Source organism: Bos grunniens, chromosome 8, assembly GCF_055505025.1.
Source record: "Bos grunniens cultivar Pamir isolate PY7600 chromosome 8, Bosgru_T2T1.0, whole genome shotgun sequence".
In the NCBI taxonomy this organism is placed as follows: Eukaryota; Metazoa; Chordata; class Mammalia; order Artiodactyla; family Bovidae; genus Bos; species Bos grunniens.
The window spans coordinates 96,259,433-96,276,600 of NC_141172.1; the positions used below are offsets into that span (position 1 = coordinate 96,259,433).

At 47.8% G+C, this 17,168-nt stretch overlaps 1 protein-coding gene across 21 annotated transcripts in view; it reads left to right on the forward strand.

Moving 5' to 3' along the window:
- Window positions 1–17,168, forward strand: part of ZNF462 (zinc finger protein 462) — a 157,523-nt gene that overhangs the window by 57,918 nt on the left and 82,437 nt on the right. For 9 of the 21 annotated variants that reach the window (XR_015132040.1, XR_015132041.1, XR_015132039.1 and 6 more), the window contains 5 exons: window positions 2,378–2,627; window positions 3,803–9,411; window positions 10,167–10,331; window positions 11,912–12,198; window positions 15,871–15,989. Coding sequence is in view for 10 of the 21 variants with exons in the window: in XM_086315812.1 (XP_086171938.1) it covers window positions 2,405–2,627; window positions 3,803–9,411; window positions 10,167–10,331; window positions 11,912–12,198; window positions 15,871–15,989 (6,403 nt within the window). In the remaining 11 variants the exon portion in view is untranslated. Of the gene's footprint in view, window positions 1–2,377; window positions 2,628–3,802; window positions 9,412–10,166; window positions 10,332–10,489; window positions 10,884–11,911; window positions 12,199–15,870; window positions 15,990–17,168 lie in introns of those variants that run through there. The other 12 variants (XR_015132043.1, XR_015132046.1, XM_086315815.1 and 9 more) reach the window with 8 other exon arrangements.

A 17,168-nucleotide genomic window follows, 5' to 3' on the forward strand; every position in this document is an offset into this window, starting at 1 on the left:
CTACAGCCTTTGTGTTGAAGGGTGTGCCTGTTGGCAGGGTCTGCTGATGCAGACAGACTGGCTGGTGATTAACAAAGGTCATTAGACTTTGGAATCCGGCAAGCAGAGTCGGATGGTATGTCTTCTGTGTGTGGAAGGACGACTCCCAAGAAGCCAAGGCATTCTGGAGGTTCCCCCCCTCCAGCACACCCCCAAAGGCTGCTGGAGAACAGGGTCATGTCCAGGAACGTCCTACAGTAACCAGGGCTGTGCTGGGATGAACGTACCAGCCCATCAATCATGGGATAAAAGAACCTTCGGGAGATCCTTGGTGAATGACATGTGAGGAGGAGAAAGGTGCTGCTTTTTCGGGAAGGAGTGAAAACAGTTCCTTCTTTGTTGAGAGGAGGAGGGCAGAGGAGGGGCCCAGACTGCTCCTCTCCTGTTTCCTCTGCCTGTCAGCCTGGCAGCATCCATCCCAGAGAAGCCATGTTGTGCTCGGAGGGGAAGCTCTGAGCTAAAATGGCCGCTCCTAAAGCTCAGAGGACTAGGGCAGCTTAGTGAGACTTAGAGCTTCAGTGACGCAGGAGCTCCTATCTCTTGAAAGTGTGATAAACACATTCAGCAGAGCTGTGGCTTGTTTGGCTGAGATGAAAGGACTAAGCTGGGGGGATGGGGAACGCACCCTGGATGATCCGCCTTTTTGCTGTGAAGTGTTCTAAATGCAGGAGTCGTCTGCACTATGGAAAAATTTGTTTTCAGGTCTAATGGGCTGTGCGAAAAGGAGAAGTGGGGTGGGGCGTCCGTGTCGGCTGTAATTTGATCCAGAGCTGATAGCAACCTCTTCCACACAATTTGGGTTGGTGCTGAGACAGAAAAAAGCTGGTGTGGCCCGGAACATGGAGGCTGAGTTAGCTGAAAAGAAGTCTGGTGCACAGTTCAGGGTTTATTGAAAAAGGAGAAACTGCTGGGTGAAAGGAGAGAAGGTAAATAAGTGCCTCTCGCCCTACAAGCGCAGGCTGTCCAGAGCTGGACTTGCCAGGAGTTATTTTCACAGGCTATCAGCAGGAGCATTCTTTCAGAGAAAATCCTCCTGTCATAGCTCCTTTCACTACATTGACAGATTCCTCGACTTTATTCCCCTTGCAGAAATAATTGATCTTTTACAATAAAAGTATAGGAAGGTGCTAAATACGATCAACGTAGTGAAAGGTTTGGCTGTGGCTTTTGTGCTTGGACATCTGGTTCTAGATTACAGTGGCTTCGTAGAGTCTGCCATGAGCTCAGTGAAGTAACTCCGTCATTAGGATAATAACTGGGTATCTCGATTCAGGACATACATGAAGATAGGAAGGGCATGCCTTCTAATACATTTTTAACTTCTTAATGATGAGTCTCTCCATTGAGTTTATGGGAAGCTATGTGTATCTTTCAGTCACACAGTAAATAGCAGGGCAGAGGTGGCCAGGGCAAGTTTTGCCTTATTCGAAATCAGCTTCCCAGCTTTTTATGCCCAAGTACGCACTTCACATTCATAAAGGGGAAAAGTGGAAAAAGAGAAGGCCCTGCCTTAGAAGCCCTTCTTCCAAACCACATGTGTTTCTGTTGCCTTAGTGTGAATCGAGGTACCAAGGTGCAACTTGAAACTAGAAACTGGATTGTCATCTAGAGTTGGTTGTTTGAGAATCTCATGAGAAATATTTTATGACCTAATTAGATTGGAGAAGCTGTTAGGTTATAATTGGTAGGTAGTAAAAAGCAAATAACCATTTAGCTCATGAAAAAAAAAATACACTGTGTTAGAAAGGGAAGGAAGGAGGAGGTGTATCTTAATATCAGTTAAGACAGTAGAAGAATGAAACGTACAGTAAAAGCTTTTTCCACTGCTACTCTGAGGCTCCACACTGTTTCACATTTGGTGATAACACAATGATGTTCTTGTATTAAAACAGCTAATGAAGATTGAAGTTCACTCTTTCTTCTATATGGGCAGTCTCTTTACTTCGGAGAAGATTCCGGTTCAAAAAGAAAATAGGTCTCAGCCAGAATCAAAGTCAGTATAAACTTACCAAGAAATCCAAAATCAGTCAAGACATTCAAAAACTACGAAAACTTTTGCAGTATTAAGGGTTTTCTTGACAAATGGCATTTGAAGATATATCAAGCTAGAAAAAGTTTATCTTTTTTTTTTCCTCCTTTCTTTGAAGTTATGATGTCAAGGACACCATTCCTATTATGTCCGATTTCCTTTCTTTGACCACTGTTCCATCTGGAAAAGTCCAGTGAGAGAAACTGGCTGATACTGGAATTCTTCTGTTACTGGACTCGTAGCCCCACCAGCTTGGGGGTATGCAATGAGTGCAGGCCTGAAGATGTTTTGTTCTGCCTTCTGCCCCAGGTTCCTAATGTGAGAGAGTAGACCCAGATGATGGAGGTGCTTCAGTGTGATGGCTGTGACTTCAGAGCCCCGTCTTATGAAGATCTCAAGGCGCACATCCAGGATGTCCACACGGCATTTCTGCAGCCGACAGACGTTGCTGAAGACAACGCGAATGAGTCACGATCTGGGTCCATGAATGCCAGTAACCAGACAGAGGTGGAGTTTTCATCTATAAAGGATGAATTTGCGATTGCAGAGGACTTAACAGGTAAATCTGTCCTAGGATCGACGTGTCTGGTGTATTTCACTACCCTCATCTATTTTGAGCCTATAGCTGTGGTTCTTTTTTTAAAATTTTTTGACAGGAAAGTAGGATTTACTGGTGGGCATGAGTAAGAAGGCGATAGCACCAAGACTGTCATGAGTGCAGAGCCTACCATTTGTCCAGAGGGCCACGATAAGGGGTGTATTTGACCGCACAGCCATCTGGGATGAGCCACTTTTCTGCACCATATTTCCAATTTGTCTGCAGGAAACTTAGTAAATCCCTACTTCCTGGAGGAGTGGCTCTTCTAGTGGCCTGGGAACTTGAACTTGGCCTTGTGGAGGGCCTCAATCACATACTCTTTGTTCTACAACTTGGTACGGATGGATATTATGACTTGGCCAACGTGAACCCTGGCCACTATGTCCTGGGGCTTTCTAAAGTCCCAGCACATACCCTGTCTGGAGCTTGGATTGGGGTTGGCATGCCAGTCAGGAATGTCCCCTGGAGGGGACTGTCTTCAGGTTCCTTAGAGCAACCTGTACAGGCAAAGGCTGTGTACCCTACTGAGGCAGCTGTAGCTATGGTTCTTGACATGCACAGCTCCTACAGAGTTTCTTGCTCCTTGTGAGCCATTTTTCTTTTTTATTTGGCTGTACCATGCAACTTGAGGGATCTTGATTCCCTGCCCGGAGACTGAACCCAGGCCATGGCAGGGAAAGTACCAAGTCCTAAGCCCTGGAATCCCCCTTTGTGAGCCATGTTTGTGATTTGGGCATCATGTTTCTCTTGTTGAGTAGCCCAGGCAATAGTCCTTTCAGCTTCCTTATGTCTCTTCACTTCCTTTCAATTTGGAGCATAAGGTAGTATCTTGGAAAGTTCTAGAATGAATATCGCAGTTTGTGAAACTTGCACAGCTCTGTGCGCATAGATAGCGATGAGGGGGGTCTTGCCCCTGAAGCCGAGCACTCTCTTCCATCCACGAGCGGCAACACGTGTATGTTCATTAACACTTTGTTACTACTCTTCAGGGCCTCATCTTGAGATGTTAGGCCTTTTGAATGTGATGTTTATTAATGAAGAATAATTGAAAAGCAAACTGGATTTGCATGATTGAGTTTCTTGATTTGCTTTTGCTTTGCTCTTCTCTTCCCACTTACCTTATGCTTTCTCTTTAGGTCAAAATGCAGCCGCATTGGGGACTGGAAGTTACTATGGCCATAGTCCAGGATATTACAGTCAGCATATTGCCCCTAATCCCAAACCAACAAACAAGTTTTTTCAATGCAAGTTTTGTGTACGCTACTTCAGGTCAAAAAACCTCCTCATTGAACACACTAGGAAGGTCCACGGAGCTCAAGCTGAAGGGAGTTCAGCCGGACCCCCTGTTCCAGGATCCTTAAATTATAATATCATGATGCATGAGGGATTTGGAAAGGTCTTCTCTTGCCAGTTTTGCACATACAAGTCACCAAGGAGGGCAAGAATAATTAAGCATCAGAAGATGTATCACAAAAACAATTTGAAGGAGACCACTGCTCCCCCCCCTGCCCCTGCTCCAATGCCAGACCCAGTGGTCCCACCCATGTCCCTGCAGGACCCCTGCAAGGAACTGCCAGCAGAGGTTGTGGAGCGCAGCATCTTAGAATCCATGGTCAAGCCACTGACCAAGTCTCGAGGCAACTTTTGCTGTGAGTGGTGCAGCTATCAGACCCCCCGCCGAGAACGCTGGTGTGACCACATGATGAAGAAGCACCGCAGCATGGTCAAGATCCTGTCCAGTCTCAGGCAGCAGCAAGAAGGGACAAATGTGCCTGAGGCGCAGAACAAGAACGACCTCAGCCCCACTTCTAACTCCACCTATCTGTCCATGAATGCTGCCAGCCGGGAGTTACCCAACACTAACGTCTCCAACTTCAGGGGCTCCATTGGCAACTCCATCATGAGACCCAATTCTTCTTCCACTTCCAAGTTTTCGCCCATGTCTTACCCTCAGATGAAGCCGAAGTCACCTCACAATTCTGGCCTCGTTAACTTGGCGGAGAGATCCCGTTACGGAATGCCCGACATGACCAATTCTGCTGACCTGGACACTAACAGCATGCTGAATGACTCTAGTTCTGATGAAGAGTTAAATGAAATAGACAGTGAAAATGGCTTAAATGCTATGGATCACCAGACAGTAGGCATGTCTGCAGAGCAGCTGATGGGCTCAGAGGGCAACAAATTATTGGAGACCAAGGGGATCCCGTTTAGAAGATTCATGAATAGGTTCCAGTGCCCCTTTTGTCCTTTCCTCACCATGCATCGACGTAGTATTTCCCGTCACATAGAAAACATCCACTTATCTGGAAAGACAGCCGTCTACAAATGTGATGAATGTCCGTTTACTTGCAAGAGCTCGTTAAAACTTGGGGCTCACAAACAGTGTCACACGGGTACCACATCAGATTGGGATGCTGTGAATTCCCAGAGTGAAGGCATTTCCTCCTCACTGAATGAAGGTGTCGTGTCTTATGAGAGCTCAAGCATCAATGGCAGAAAGTCGGGGGTCCTATTGGATCCCTTGCAGCAGCAACAGCCACCCCCGCCGCCGCCACCGCCACCACCACCACCTCCGTCACAGCCACAACCACCGCAGCTACAGTCGCCCCATCAGGTGCCACCCCAGCCCCAGCTGCCCCCGCCGCCTCCCCCGCCACCTGCGCAAGCCCCACCCCTGCACCCCTACAAGTGCACCATGTGTAATTACTCCACCACGACTCTGAAAGGGCTGCGAGTTCATCAGCAGCACAAACACTCTTTCTGTGACAACTTGCCAAAATTCGAGGGGCAGACCTCAAGCCTGCCATTGGACAGTGAGACAGACAGCCACCCCTCTTCCAGCAACACTGTGAAGAAAAGTCAGACCTCAATTCTTGGGTTGTCCTCCAAGAACAATTTTGTCGCCAAGGCCTCTAGGAAGCTCGCTAACGACTTTCCGCTCGACTTATCGCCAGTGAAGAAGAGGACCAGGATTGACGAGATAGCAAGCAACCTGCAGAGCAAAATAAACCAAACAAAACAGCAAGAAGATGCGGTGATCAACGTGGAAGATGACGAAGAGGAAGAGGAGGACAATGAAGTGGAGATTGAGGTGGAGTTGGACAGGGAGGAAGAGCCGCCGGAGCCCGTCCTGGAGGTGCCCACGCCCTTCTCTGCCCAGCAGATCTGGGCGAGAGATGCCCCTGAGCCCCCGAAGGAGCCCAACTTCAGAACTGTTGCCCATGATTACAATGCCACCAACGGGGCTGAAATAGAGCTCACCCTTTCTGAAGATGAAGAGGATTATTATGGCTCCTCCACCAACATGAAAGATCACCAGGTTTCCAATACTACTCTGCTCAACACCCAGACTCCTATCTACGCAAGTGAGCACAATAATGAAAATACCGACTTTAGTGACTCGGGAAGGCTTTATTATTGCAAACACTGTGACTTTAACAACAAATCTGCCCGGAGTGTCAGCACCCACTACCAGCGCATGCACCCGTACATTAAGTTCAGCTTCAGGTACATCTTGGACCCCAACGATCACAGTGCAGTGTACCGGTGCCTGGAATGCTACATCGATTACACCAACTTTGAAGACCTGCAGCAGCATTACGGCGAACACCACCCAGAAGCCATGAATGTCCTCAACTTTGACCACTCGGACCTGATTTACCGGTGTCGGTTTTGTTCCTACACAAGCCCGAACGTCCGAAGCCTGATGCCACATTACCAAAGAATGCATCCCACCGTGAAGATTAACAATGCCATGATATTTTCGAGCTACGTGGTGGAGCAGCAGGAGGGGCTAGGCACAGAATCCCAGACTCTGCGAGAGATCCTGAATTCGGCTCCGAAGAACATGGCCACGTCCACTCCCGTGGCCCGTGGTGGCGGTATGCCAGCTCCGTACCCCAAAAACACTCCTTCCAAGACCTTTCCTCCAGAATGTGAAAATCAGAAGGACCCCTCGGTCAACACCGTTGTCGTGTACGACTGTGACGTTTGCTCCTTCGCGAGCCCCAACATGCACTCTGTGTTGGTTCATTATCAGAAGAAACACCCAGAAGAAAAGGCTTCCTACTTTAGGATCCAGAAAACCATGCGAATGGTGTCTGTGGACAGGGGCTCCGCCCTTTCTCAGTTATCATTTGAGGTGGGTGCTCCAATGTCTCCCAAAATGTCCACCATGGGTTCCCCACCCCCCCCACAACCCCCGCCACCAGACCTCAGTACTGAGCTTTACTACTGCAAACACTGTTCCTACAGCAATCGGTCAGTTGTGGGAGTCCTTGTCCACTACCAGAAAAGACACCCAGAAATAAAGGTTACTGCCAAATATATCAGACAGGCTCCTCCCACAGCTGCAATGATGAGAGGGCCGGAGGGGCCCCATGGCTCCCCCCGGCCACCTGCCCCTATGCAACAGCTCAACCGGAGCAGCTCCGAGAGAGATGGCCCTCCCATGGAGAATGAGATGTTTTTTTGCCAGCACTGTGATTATGGGAACCGGACGGTCAAAGGTGTCCTCATTCATTATCAGAAGAAGCACCGAGACTTCAAGGCCAATGCGGATGTGATCCGGCAGCACACAGCCACCATCCGAAGCCTCTGCGACCGCAACCAGAAGAAGCCTGCCAGCTGCATGCTGGTCTCCCCCTCGGGTGTGGAGCGGGACAAAACAAAATTGCGAGCGCTCAAGTGTAGGCAGTGCTCGTACACCTCCCCCTACTTTTATGCCCTGAGGAAGCATATCAAGAAAGACCACCCTGCCCTGAAGGCCACGGTCACGTCCATCATGCGATGGGCATTTCTAGATGGCTTGATAGAAGCTGGCTACCACTGCGAGTGGTGCATCTATTCCCACACAGAGCCAAGTGGTTTGCTCCTGCATTACCAAAGGAGGCACCCCGAGCATTACGTGGATTATACCTACATGGCCACCAAGCTCTGGGCGGGGCCAGACCCATCCCCTCCCTCTCTCACTATGCCAGCTGAAGCCAAAACATACAGATGCAGAGACTGTGTTTTCGAAGCCCTCTCCATCTGGGACATCACCAATCACTACCAAGCATTCCACCCATGGGCCATGAACGGAGACGAGTCGGTGCTGCTGGATATCATCAAGGAGAAAGATGCCGTGGAGAATCCCATGTCTTCCTCTGAAGACCTGGTGGGCACTGTGAGTTGTGAAAACAGTATGCCTGGCCCGCTTGCCGAGCAGGAAGGCGAATGCCCTGAGGATGCCAGGCTTTCCCCTGAGAAGACCATCCAGCTTGCCTCAGTTAACCCCGCCATCTCCTCCACCCCATACCAGTGTACAGTGTGCCAGTCTGAATATAACAACCTGCACGGCCTTCTAACCCACTATGGGAAGAAGCACCCAGGCATGAAGGTGAAGGCTGCCGACTTTGCCCAGGACATCGATATCAACCCCGGCGCTGTCTACAAATGCAGGCACTGCCCTTATATCAACACCCGCATCCACGGGGTCCTGACCCACTACCAGAAGCGACATCCGTCCATCAAGGTGACCGCAGAGGACTTCGTGCACGACGTGGAGCAGTCCACTGACATAGCCCAGAACGACGTAGAGGAGACGAGCAGGATCTTCAAGCAAGGGTATGGCGCCTACCGCTGCAAACTGTGTCCCTACACACACGGCACTTTGGAGAAACTCAAAATCCACTATGAGAAGTACCACAACCAGCCGGAATTCGATGTCTTTTCCCAGTCGCCCCCGAAGCTGCCCATGTCCCTCGAGCCTGAGATAACCACTGAAGTGAGCCCCTCCCAGGTCTCGGTGACGGAGGACGAGGTGGGAGAGGAGCCTGTGTCCACGTCTCACTTCGCTACCTCGCACCTCGTGTCCCACACTGTGTTCCGGTGCCAGCTGTGCAAGTACTTCTGCTCCACGCGGAAGGGCATCGCCCGGCACTACCGCATCAAGCACAACAACGTGCGCGCCCAGCCCGAGGGCAAGAACAACCTCTTCAAGTGTGCCCTGTGTGCCTACACGAACCCCATCCGCAAAGGGCTGGCTGCCCACTACCAGAAGCGCCACGACATCGACGCCTACTACACCCATTGCCTGGCGGCCTCCAGAACCATCAGCGACAAGCCCAACAAGGTGATCATCCCGTCGCCGCCCAAGGATGACTCCCCGCCACTCAGCGAAGAGCTGCGGCGCGCCGTGGAGAAGAAGAAGTGCTCCCTGTGCGCCTTCCAGTCCTTCAGCAAGAAGGGCATCGTGTCCCATTACATGAAGCGCCACCCGGGGGTCTTTCCCAAGAAGCAGCATGCCAGCAAGCTAGGGGGCTACTTCACCGCGGTCTACGCTGACGAGCACGAGAAGCCGGTACTGATGGAAGATTCGGAAGAGAGAGGTGGCTTCGAGAAAGCCGAGGTGGAGGGAAACGAAGGGCAGGACATCGAGTGGCTCCCGTTCCGCTGCATCAAGTGCTTCAAGCTGTCCTTCAGCACGGCCGAGCTGCTGAGCATGCACTACACGGACCACCATAGCCGGGACCTCAAGAGGGACTTCGTCATCCTGGGCGGCGGCCCCCGACTGCAGGGCTCCGCCTACCAGTGCAAGCACTGCGAGAGCAGACTGCAGAGCACCGCCGAGCTGACCTCGCACTTGAACATTCACAATGAGGAATTCCAGAAGCGTGCCAAACGTCAGGAGAGGAGGAAACAGCTTTTGAGCAAGCAGAAATATGCAGATGGTGCTTTTGCAGATTTCAAACAAGAGAGGGTAAGGATATGTTTTGATTTCCCTTCCCCCAGGAGGCCTCTCATCACTGGTGCCCACATGCACTTCTTCGCTGCCAGCCAAACCGCTCCGGGCTTCCTAGTGACTTAGCTTGCCAGAGAGCTCAATAAGTCAATTAAACATTTCGAGCTTGATTATCTCCCCCATGCTCTGCTCACCCTTCTCCACAGCCCCGGTCCTCCTCCCTGTGGTCCCTCCCAAGGCTCCCCAGGGGAGGGTCGGGTGGTTTTCCTGTATTATCCGAGGCCTAGTTCACGACAACCGCTCGCTCTCTTAACCAAGGCAGTTGTGGGCCATCTCTCGTGTCCTTAGTGCTCAGCCATGCCTTGGTTTGCAGTGTCGGCTCCACGAACCAGACATCTCCAGGAGTAGATTTTTGTTTTTCTTTTTTTTTTTTGGTCAAGAAGTTCACTCATGGCATAGCTCATGCAACGTTTCACCTGCATAGTTGAACGATGGGTTTGAAAGCCAGATAACTGGGTGGCAGTGACGATGAGGCTTCTGCACCAAGAACTTCTCTCCTTACAAGTCATCACCTATTGGGGTTCCGGAGACTTTGCGTAGTCGGCAGCGCGCCTCGCCTCTGATGAATTCATTATGTAAAAATGCTCGCATATATCTCCCTTGGTTTTTAACCTGCTAATCTGCTGTAACATAAAATCTAGTAATCTGCAAGAATAAATGCCGGCCATTAGGGAGGGCTCGGAGTACTGATGGCTACCACTGTATTTTACCAGCCTTTTGGTCACTTAGAAGAGGTGCCAAAGATCAAGGAGAGGAAGGTGGTGGGCTACAAGTGTAAATTCTGTGTGGAAGTGCATCCGACGCTCCGAGCCATCTGCAACCACCTCCGCAAGCACGTCCAGTATGGCAGTGTCCCCGCCGTGTCCGCCGCCGTGAAGGTGAGCACTGGGAAGGTCTGGATGAGAAGTCTTGTGTGTGAGCCATTCGCGTTCCTAATCCACGCCGCTGCTCAGAGACACTCAGGAAAGGGTGTCCCAGATGTGGGCATTCCTGAGTTACACTGGGATCGGTCTGGCTTGTTTTGATTTCTTTACAGGTTGGATCCTCCTCATCTTCTGTGTCTCCACCCGGTTGCATTTCGATCTGGTTCCCTTCCACGCGGATAGTTCAGTGGAAACAGAAGATCCGGGCCTCAGGATACAGGAGGCTTTGGGTCACCTTTCTGTGCTGTGTTTGTTTGTGCTTCCAAGTGTTTCGAGCTCCTGAGAGGAGCCCCGTGGGTTCTCTCCCCATCCTCTTCTGCTCCTCCCACCGCCTGACTTCTTGTCTGTCTTTCTCCTATGGTAATGATACAGAGATCCCAGGAGAATGTGTCTTCTAACTTCTTATTCTGGGTCCTCAGAGGAGCATTAAGAAACGTTAAATCTGAAACTGAAAGCCTTCAAGTCACAGTTGACCCTGTGAGCCCTTTGGCCTGATTTGTCTCCCCCATCCCCTTTCCCTATATGTTGCTGACAAGTGCCTCCCCTCTGCCTCCGACGTGTTATCAGGCCACCTGTTTTGAACATCACAATCTTAAATATTAGTCACTGTTTTAATAACCAAGCCGAAATCCCTGCTTTCTAGGATGTTGTTAGCCACTTCGAGCAGAGAAGTTAGTTCAGAGCTCTGCCCTATCTCTTTGGATACATGAATGTGTTTTTGTCATCGGCCCTTCCCGATCTTGCGTCCTGTTTTGCCATCGTGGCCTGGAGGTAAAGCTTCCGCTTTTCCCATTGAAGACTGGAGCCTTCCTGCTGGCGACACAGCCGTGAGTGGTGCTGGGACCAGCAGTGGCCATGTCCTTGCCCGCCATCGTGGTGTGTCCCAGCTTTGCGTCCCCCAGTCGCTCGAGGGAGACAGAGCACCTCTTCCTGTGTAATCAGTAATCCAAGGAACCACCTCGAAACACAAGCAACTTAAACCCAGGCTTCTCCTTAATTTTTGTGTTGACTATATAGTAGCCTTTGGTCAAGGGGTAATGTTACCATATGTGGGCTAGAGATGAGCATGGTGGCAAAGAGCTGGGTCTTTCTGTCTCCTTCCTCTCCTGAGGGTGTTCCAAGGCTCCTAAATGCCCAAACCATTCTGTTTTTCCTTCTTCCTGCCTCTCTTCCTTTCTCAGAGCCGTAACCCTAACCTGCTTTGTATCAGTTTCAGTAGGATCCCAATTAGAATTTTCTTTGTAAGATGGGAGATAAGGGAGTGAACTGTCTTCAAAAGTGGGAGAGCCCCTCCCTCATAGTTCTCAGACAGTAGCAACCTATGTCCAGATGTTGCCCTCATATCACCACCACTGCATGAGGATGGCATTTGGGTGTGCCCTTCCTCTAGGGGGAGCCAGAGAGGCAGGGGAGGAAGCCTTACCACGAAATGCCGATGAGTTTGGGAGAATGAAGGGAGAGGAGGAGAGCTGGGGGCAATGATGTTGGATATTTATTTTGTTGGTGGGGCATGTGTGTGTGTGTGGTTCTCTTAGCAGGAGGCTGAAGACCCTTCCCACTTGTTCCTGGATGGACTGGAAGCAGCCAAAGATGCCACTGGCGCCCTGGTGGACCGGGTGGATGGTGAACACTGCTTGCTTGATGGAATGTTGGAGGATGAAACCCGGCCGGGGGGATACCATTGTAGTCAATGTGACAGAGTCCTGATGTCCATGCAGGGGCTGCGTTCTCATGAGAGGAGCCATCTGGCCTTGGCCATGTTTACCCGCGAGGACAAGTACAGCTGCCAGTATTGCTCCTTTGTTTCTGCTTTCAGGCACAAGTAAGTGCTCACCGAGTGCCCACAAGTGGTAACTGGGGAGGCGCGCGGAAGGCCCGAGAGGTTGGAGGAGTCTCGAGACCCCTGTCATGGTTCACGTCCACTGTTTAGCTGGCTATGTTACCTTGAGCCTCAGTCACCTCATCTGTCAAATGGGGCTGAGAACAGGAGACTGTTCACTTGACACCAGACTTGGCAAAATCAAGCATTTTTTAAAAAACTGGAGTGTACTTAATTTACAAGTTTGTGTTAAGTTTCAAGTATATAGCAAAATGATTCCATTACACACACACACACACAAATATGTACACATATTCTTTTTCAGATTCTTTTCCAGTATAGATTATTATTAATATAAGATATTGAGTATAGTTCCTTGTGCTTTACAATAGGTCCTTGTTTACGTATTTTATATATAATAGTGTGTACTTGTTAATCTCCCTACCCCGCCCCCAACTATCCCCTTTGGTAACCATAAGTTTGTTTTCTGTGTCCATGAATCTATTTCTGTTTTGTAAATAAATTCATTTATATCATTTTTTAATATTCCACATATAAGTAATATCATACGATGTTTTTGTCTGACTGACTTCACTTAGTATGATCATCTCTAGTTGCATCCATGTTGCTGCCAGTGTCATTATTTCATTCTTTTTTATGACTGAGTAACAATCCATTGTATACATATGCCACATCTCCTTTATTCATTTATCTGACAGTGGAAATCTAGGTTGCTTCCGTGTCTTGGCTGTTGTGAATAGTGCTGTTGTGATCATTGGGGTGCATGTATCTTTTCTAATCAGAGTTTTCTAAATTGGGCATTTTTTTAAAAAAATGACGGTTTGGGAGGAATTGCTATGATGTACACCAGGAAAGACCGGAGAGTACATGAGTTTACTGGTGCATCTGTCAAACATTCATCCAGAACCTAGTCATCATAAGAGGAAGTAAGTTTCCATTTGGGAAATTAAGTGGCTAAGGAGGTAAAATTAGGACTGCTAATCCATGTGACCAAAGAGTCATTGCTTGGCATTTAAAAAAAAAAAAGACCTGGAATGGTAAAGAAGTTTATCGATGCTGGAGAGATGCTTGAAATGTAGTGGGGTTGGGAGAGGGAGCTTTCCACTCCTTGGCACAGCTTTGAAATTGCACGTTGGGTTTTTATGTGAGGCCGTTCAGAGTGACGGGAAGAGGGATGGTTCTGAGATGCAACAACCTTTTGTTGCCTTTCTCTCACAACTGTATGAGAGAGAAATATTCAATAACACATTCTACAGTCTTGGATGAAGGTGGCTGATTGTGAGGCTGACATGCTGTTTATTTTTATCATAATTGAAAATAAATGATGGGCTGTTTGCTTCTTCAAAAAGATAAAGTGCTAGTTAGTGGTTGTTGAAAGGCAAGAAGAGGAGATGCTTCTACGGAGGTTAGGGAGGGTTGCAATGGCTTTTATGATTATACAGGACCTAGTATCTAATCTTTGTCATCAGACTCATGCCCTGGCCTCAAACTAGTGTAGTTCTCACCTGTTCAATAAATGTTTGTTGAACAGCGACTCTCTTTTCTGACACACAGAACCTCAGTAAGTTGTTGTGAATAACTGAATACGCTCTGTTGTAAATGCTTTGGGGGGAATATAAAGAATAGGACACGGTCGGTGGTCTAAGGGAACTCAGGGTCTAGTTGGATTATAAGTAAAGCAAGCATACAAATGACTGGGCAACATAATGCACATGTCTTTAAAAAATGTATCAATAAAATGCTACAAAGTTTCAAAGAAGAGAGATGGTACATCCACTTTTGAGGGATCAGGAAGATTTTATGGAACAGGGAGTTTTAGAGTCAAGTCTTCAAGAGGAAGGTAGGACTTCAAGAGTTTGGAAAGGACATACAGTATGAAAGGAAAGATGAGAGGCCAGGGTCCTGAGGAAGAAGGTGACGTTCAGAGGCACTCAGCTGGGGGTCCTGTTGGACTTTCTTGGGTGGGGGCCACAAGATATGCAGGATCTTAGTTTCCTGACCAGGTATCAAACCCATGCCTCCTGCAGTGGAAGCATGGAGTCCTAACCACTGGACCGCCAGGGAAGTCCTTGGTTGGACTAACTTTTAAGTGATACAGTGGAAGGTAAAGTCTGAATACTTGAGACCATATTTGGGATCTTTGAATGTGGAATGCATGCTTTGTAATTTACATTACTGGTCAAAGGAAGACTGTAATGAGTAGGACATCTTAATCACTGACATTTATCAAGCCTCACTGTGTGCCAGGCACTGTGCTAAGTGCCTTCAAGCATTATCTCATTTTATTCTCAGAATAGCCCTATGAAGTATGGTGCCATTATTATCTCCATTTATGGATAAGAGAAGTGAGGCCTTTTAATGTAGAGAAGTTGTGTAACTTGCCCAAGGCCACTCGGCTTATGAGTAATAGCTGGTGTTTGATCCCAGGCAGTCTGACTCCATCGCTTGTGCTTTTGAGTTGGGAAAAAAAAAAATGGTGGAGACCAATTAGGAGGGTCATGATAGATAGCTGAGCCACCAGGTTAGAATGGAACTTTGGAAACAGTTAAGGGAAGGACGATCTTCATGGCTTGGAAAAATTGACTTCTTGGAGGGGAGATGGGACAGAGTACAGTACAATTGACATGGAGGTTTCCAGTCTGGTTGACTGACAGCATGGAAGTGTTCTTTCTAAACACAAGGAAATGAAGAGAATGTGTTTTGGATTAAAAAAAATAACAAAACCAACACTTCTGTTTCGGGTTGGTTGAGTTTAAGATAGCTAAAGGACATCCAGAAGGAGGTGTCCTGAGGCAAGGGAAAGTGCTGCTTAGGAGCTTGGGAGAACATTATATATTTAAATGCTAAGAAGTACCGTTCCCATATGAGTCATTTAGAATGGAATCTAGTTCTCTGGGGCACTGATACAAATTAGAACATCTTCCCACACCTTGTTTGGTAGATTTATTATTTTTTTAACAGTAGTAATTATTATGAAATACTGGGAGTTGATTATAATAATTTCTGTATAAGTTGCTTCTGAAAGACTGGTATATAGCAAACATGGTTTTATCAGAAGGCAAGGCCAGCCTTTGGATCACGCAGCTTCCTGTAAACATGCCTGCCCTGGGCCTCCATATTTATAAAGACTTTGGAAACAGACAGCCCATCGCAGATAGTCCAGCTACTTTGAAAGCTCCCTGCCCTGCACAGGTGTTCATGGTGGAATTAAGATTTAAAAAGAAAGTCAGCCCTTTTTACATACAAAATTTCTCTAAATCTCATTTTTGGGGGGGAGGTGGGGAATAAGTTCAAGGCCTCTTTGATAGACACTCCTCACTGACTGCACAAAACTTAAATTTGTCTGTATTTTACCTTTTGTTTTTAGATGTCCTCTCCTACTTTGCAGTGCTTTAGAGAAGGGAAAATAAGTCCACCAAGACCTGTTTCCACTGCCATGTCTCTCAATCCAAAAACATTTTTGATTTCTTCCTTCCTTTAGCTTCCCCAACTCTTGCCAATCTTTTTTTTCCGGTTAAGTGCCATCCTTGGAAAGTAACAAAATTACTTTGAACAGCTTAGAAATGGGATTTCTGGAAAAGGGCAATGAGAAAATGTTGGATGCTGTTTTTAATCCTGTCATTTCCTTTTTTTTTTTTTTCCTTCTACATCAAGTTTGGATCGCCATATGCAAACCCACCACGGACACCATAAACCATTCCGATGCAAACTCTGCTCCTTCAAGTCCTCCTACAACAGCCGGCTGAAGACACACGTCCTCAAAGCCCATGCTGGTGAGTTGTTGTTCACTGTACACTCGTTCTCTGAATTTGAAATCCAGTAGTCTTTAATTTTAAAGAGGGAAATTTTAAGTCGCTTGCTCCATACACATGAGAATAAGCTTTCTTTGAAATCATCATGTGTTCAATTTTATCTCAATCTAATAAAAATTAAAGAATGGCCCAAAGGCAAAATAATACCGAGCCACATGTCACCCATGTCATAGTCGATTCATTCAACTAGTATGTATCCACTAACAGATTTTTGCTACTCATGGGCTCTGTTTTTTTTTTTTTAAGAGAAGTTTCTAAATTACAAAGACTTTCTAATGGAAGTGCAAGAATTGGTACATCTACTAAAAGTAATTTCCAACTAAAATAAAGTTATAATCTTAGAAATGTTGAAAGGGGCAGAGAGAAATCAGGATATCTGAGATTTCTCCTGAGATGCCCTTAGATGCATTTCCATGCCCCAGATAAGAAGAGACTTTGGGTCCTGAGGGTCCAGGAGCTGTGCTGACTCTGTTACTCTGTCTTCTCATCGGGCTGGTTTCATGAACATCCCTTAACTACTAATAAGATGTGATATTAATCATCTTATTTAATCCTCAAAACAGCCCTAAAGAGGGTGGATGCTGTTGTCACTCTTCAGGTGAAGCTACCGAGACTCAAAATTAAGTGTCCTGCTCATGTCCACCCTCATGACTCAGATGGTAAAGAATCCACCTGCAATGCAGGAGCCCCTGGTTTGATCCCTGGGTCAGGAAGATTCCCTGGAGAAGCAAATGGCTAGCCATTCCATTATTCTTGCCTGAAGAATTCCATGGCCAGAGGAACCTGGCGGGCTATACAGTCCGTGGGGTCGCAAAGAGTCGGACACGACTGAGCGACTGACACTTAACACTTTGTCAGCCACAGAGCCCATTCACTAAGAATTTGACTCCAGAACAAAAACCAAACATCCTTGCACTCACATGGTGCTACCTCTCTCTGTTTTGCTCTTCTCTACTTGGAATATGAGGGAGATGCCCACAGATAGCTAATCAGAACTCGGCCGAGAGAGGAAAGGCAGTGGCGAGGGGGCCCCGGGGCATTTCCCATGATTCCTCAGTCCTCTGAGAAGCCCGACTGCACAGCGGCCTGTGGCGCCCTCTCAGAGGTGTTGACAGCCCTTCAGGAACTTGCTTCAAACAC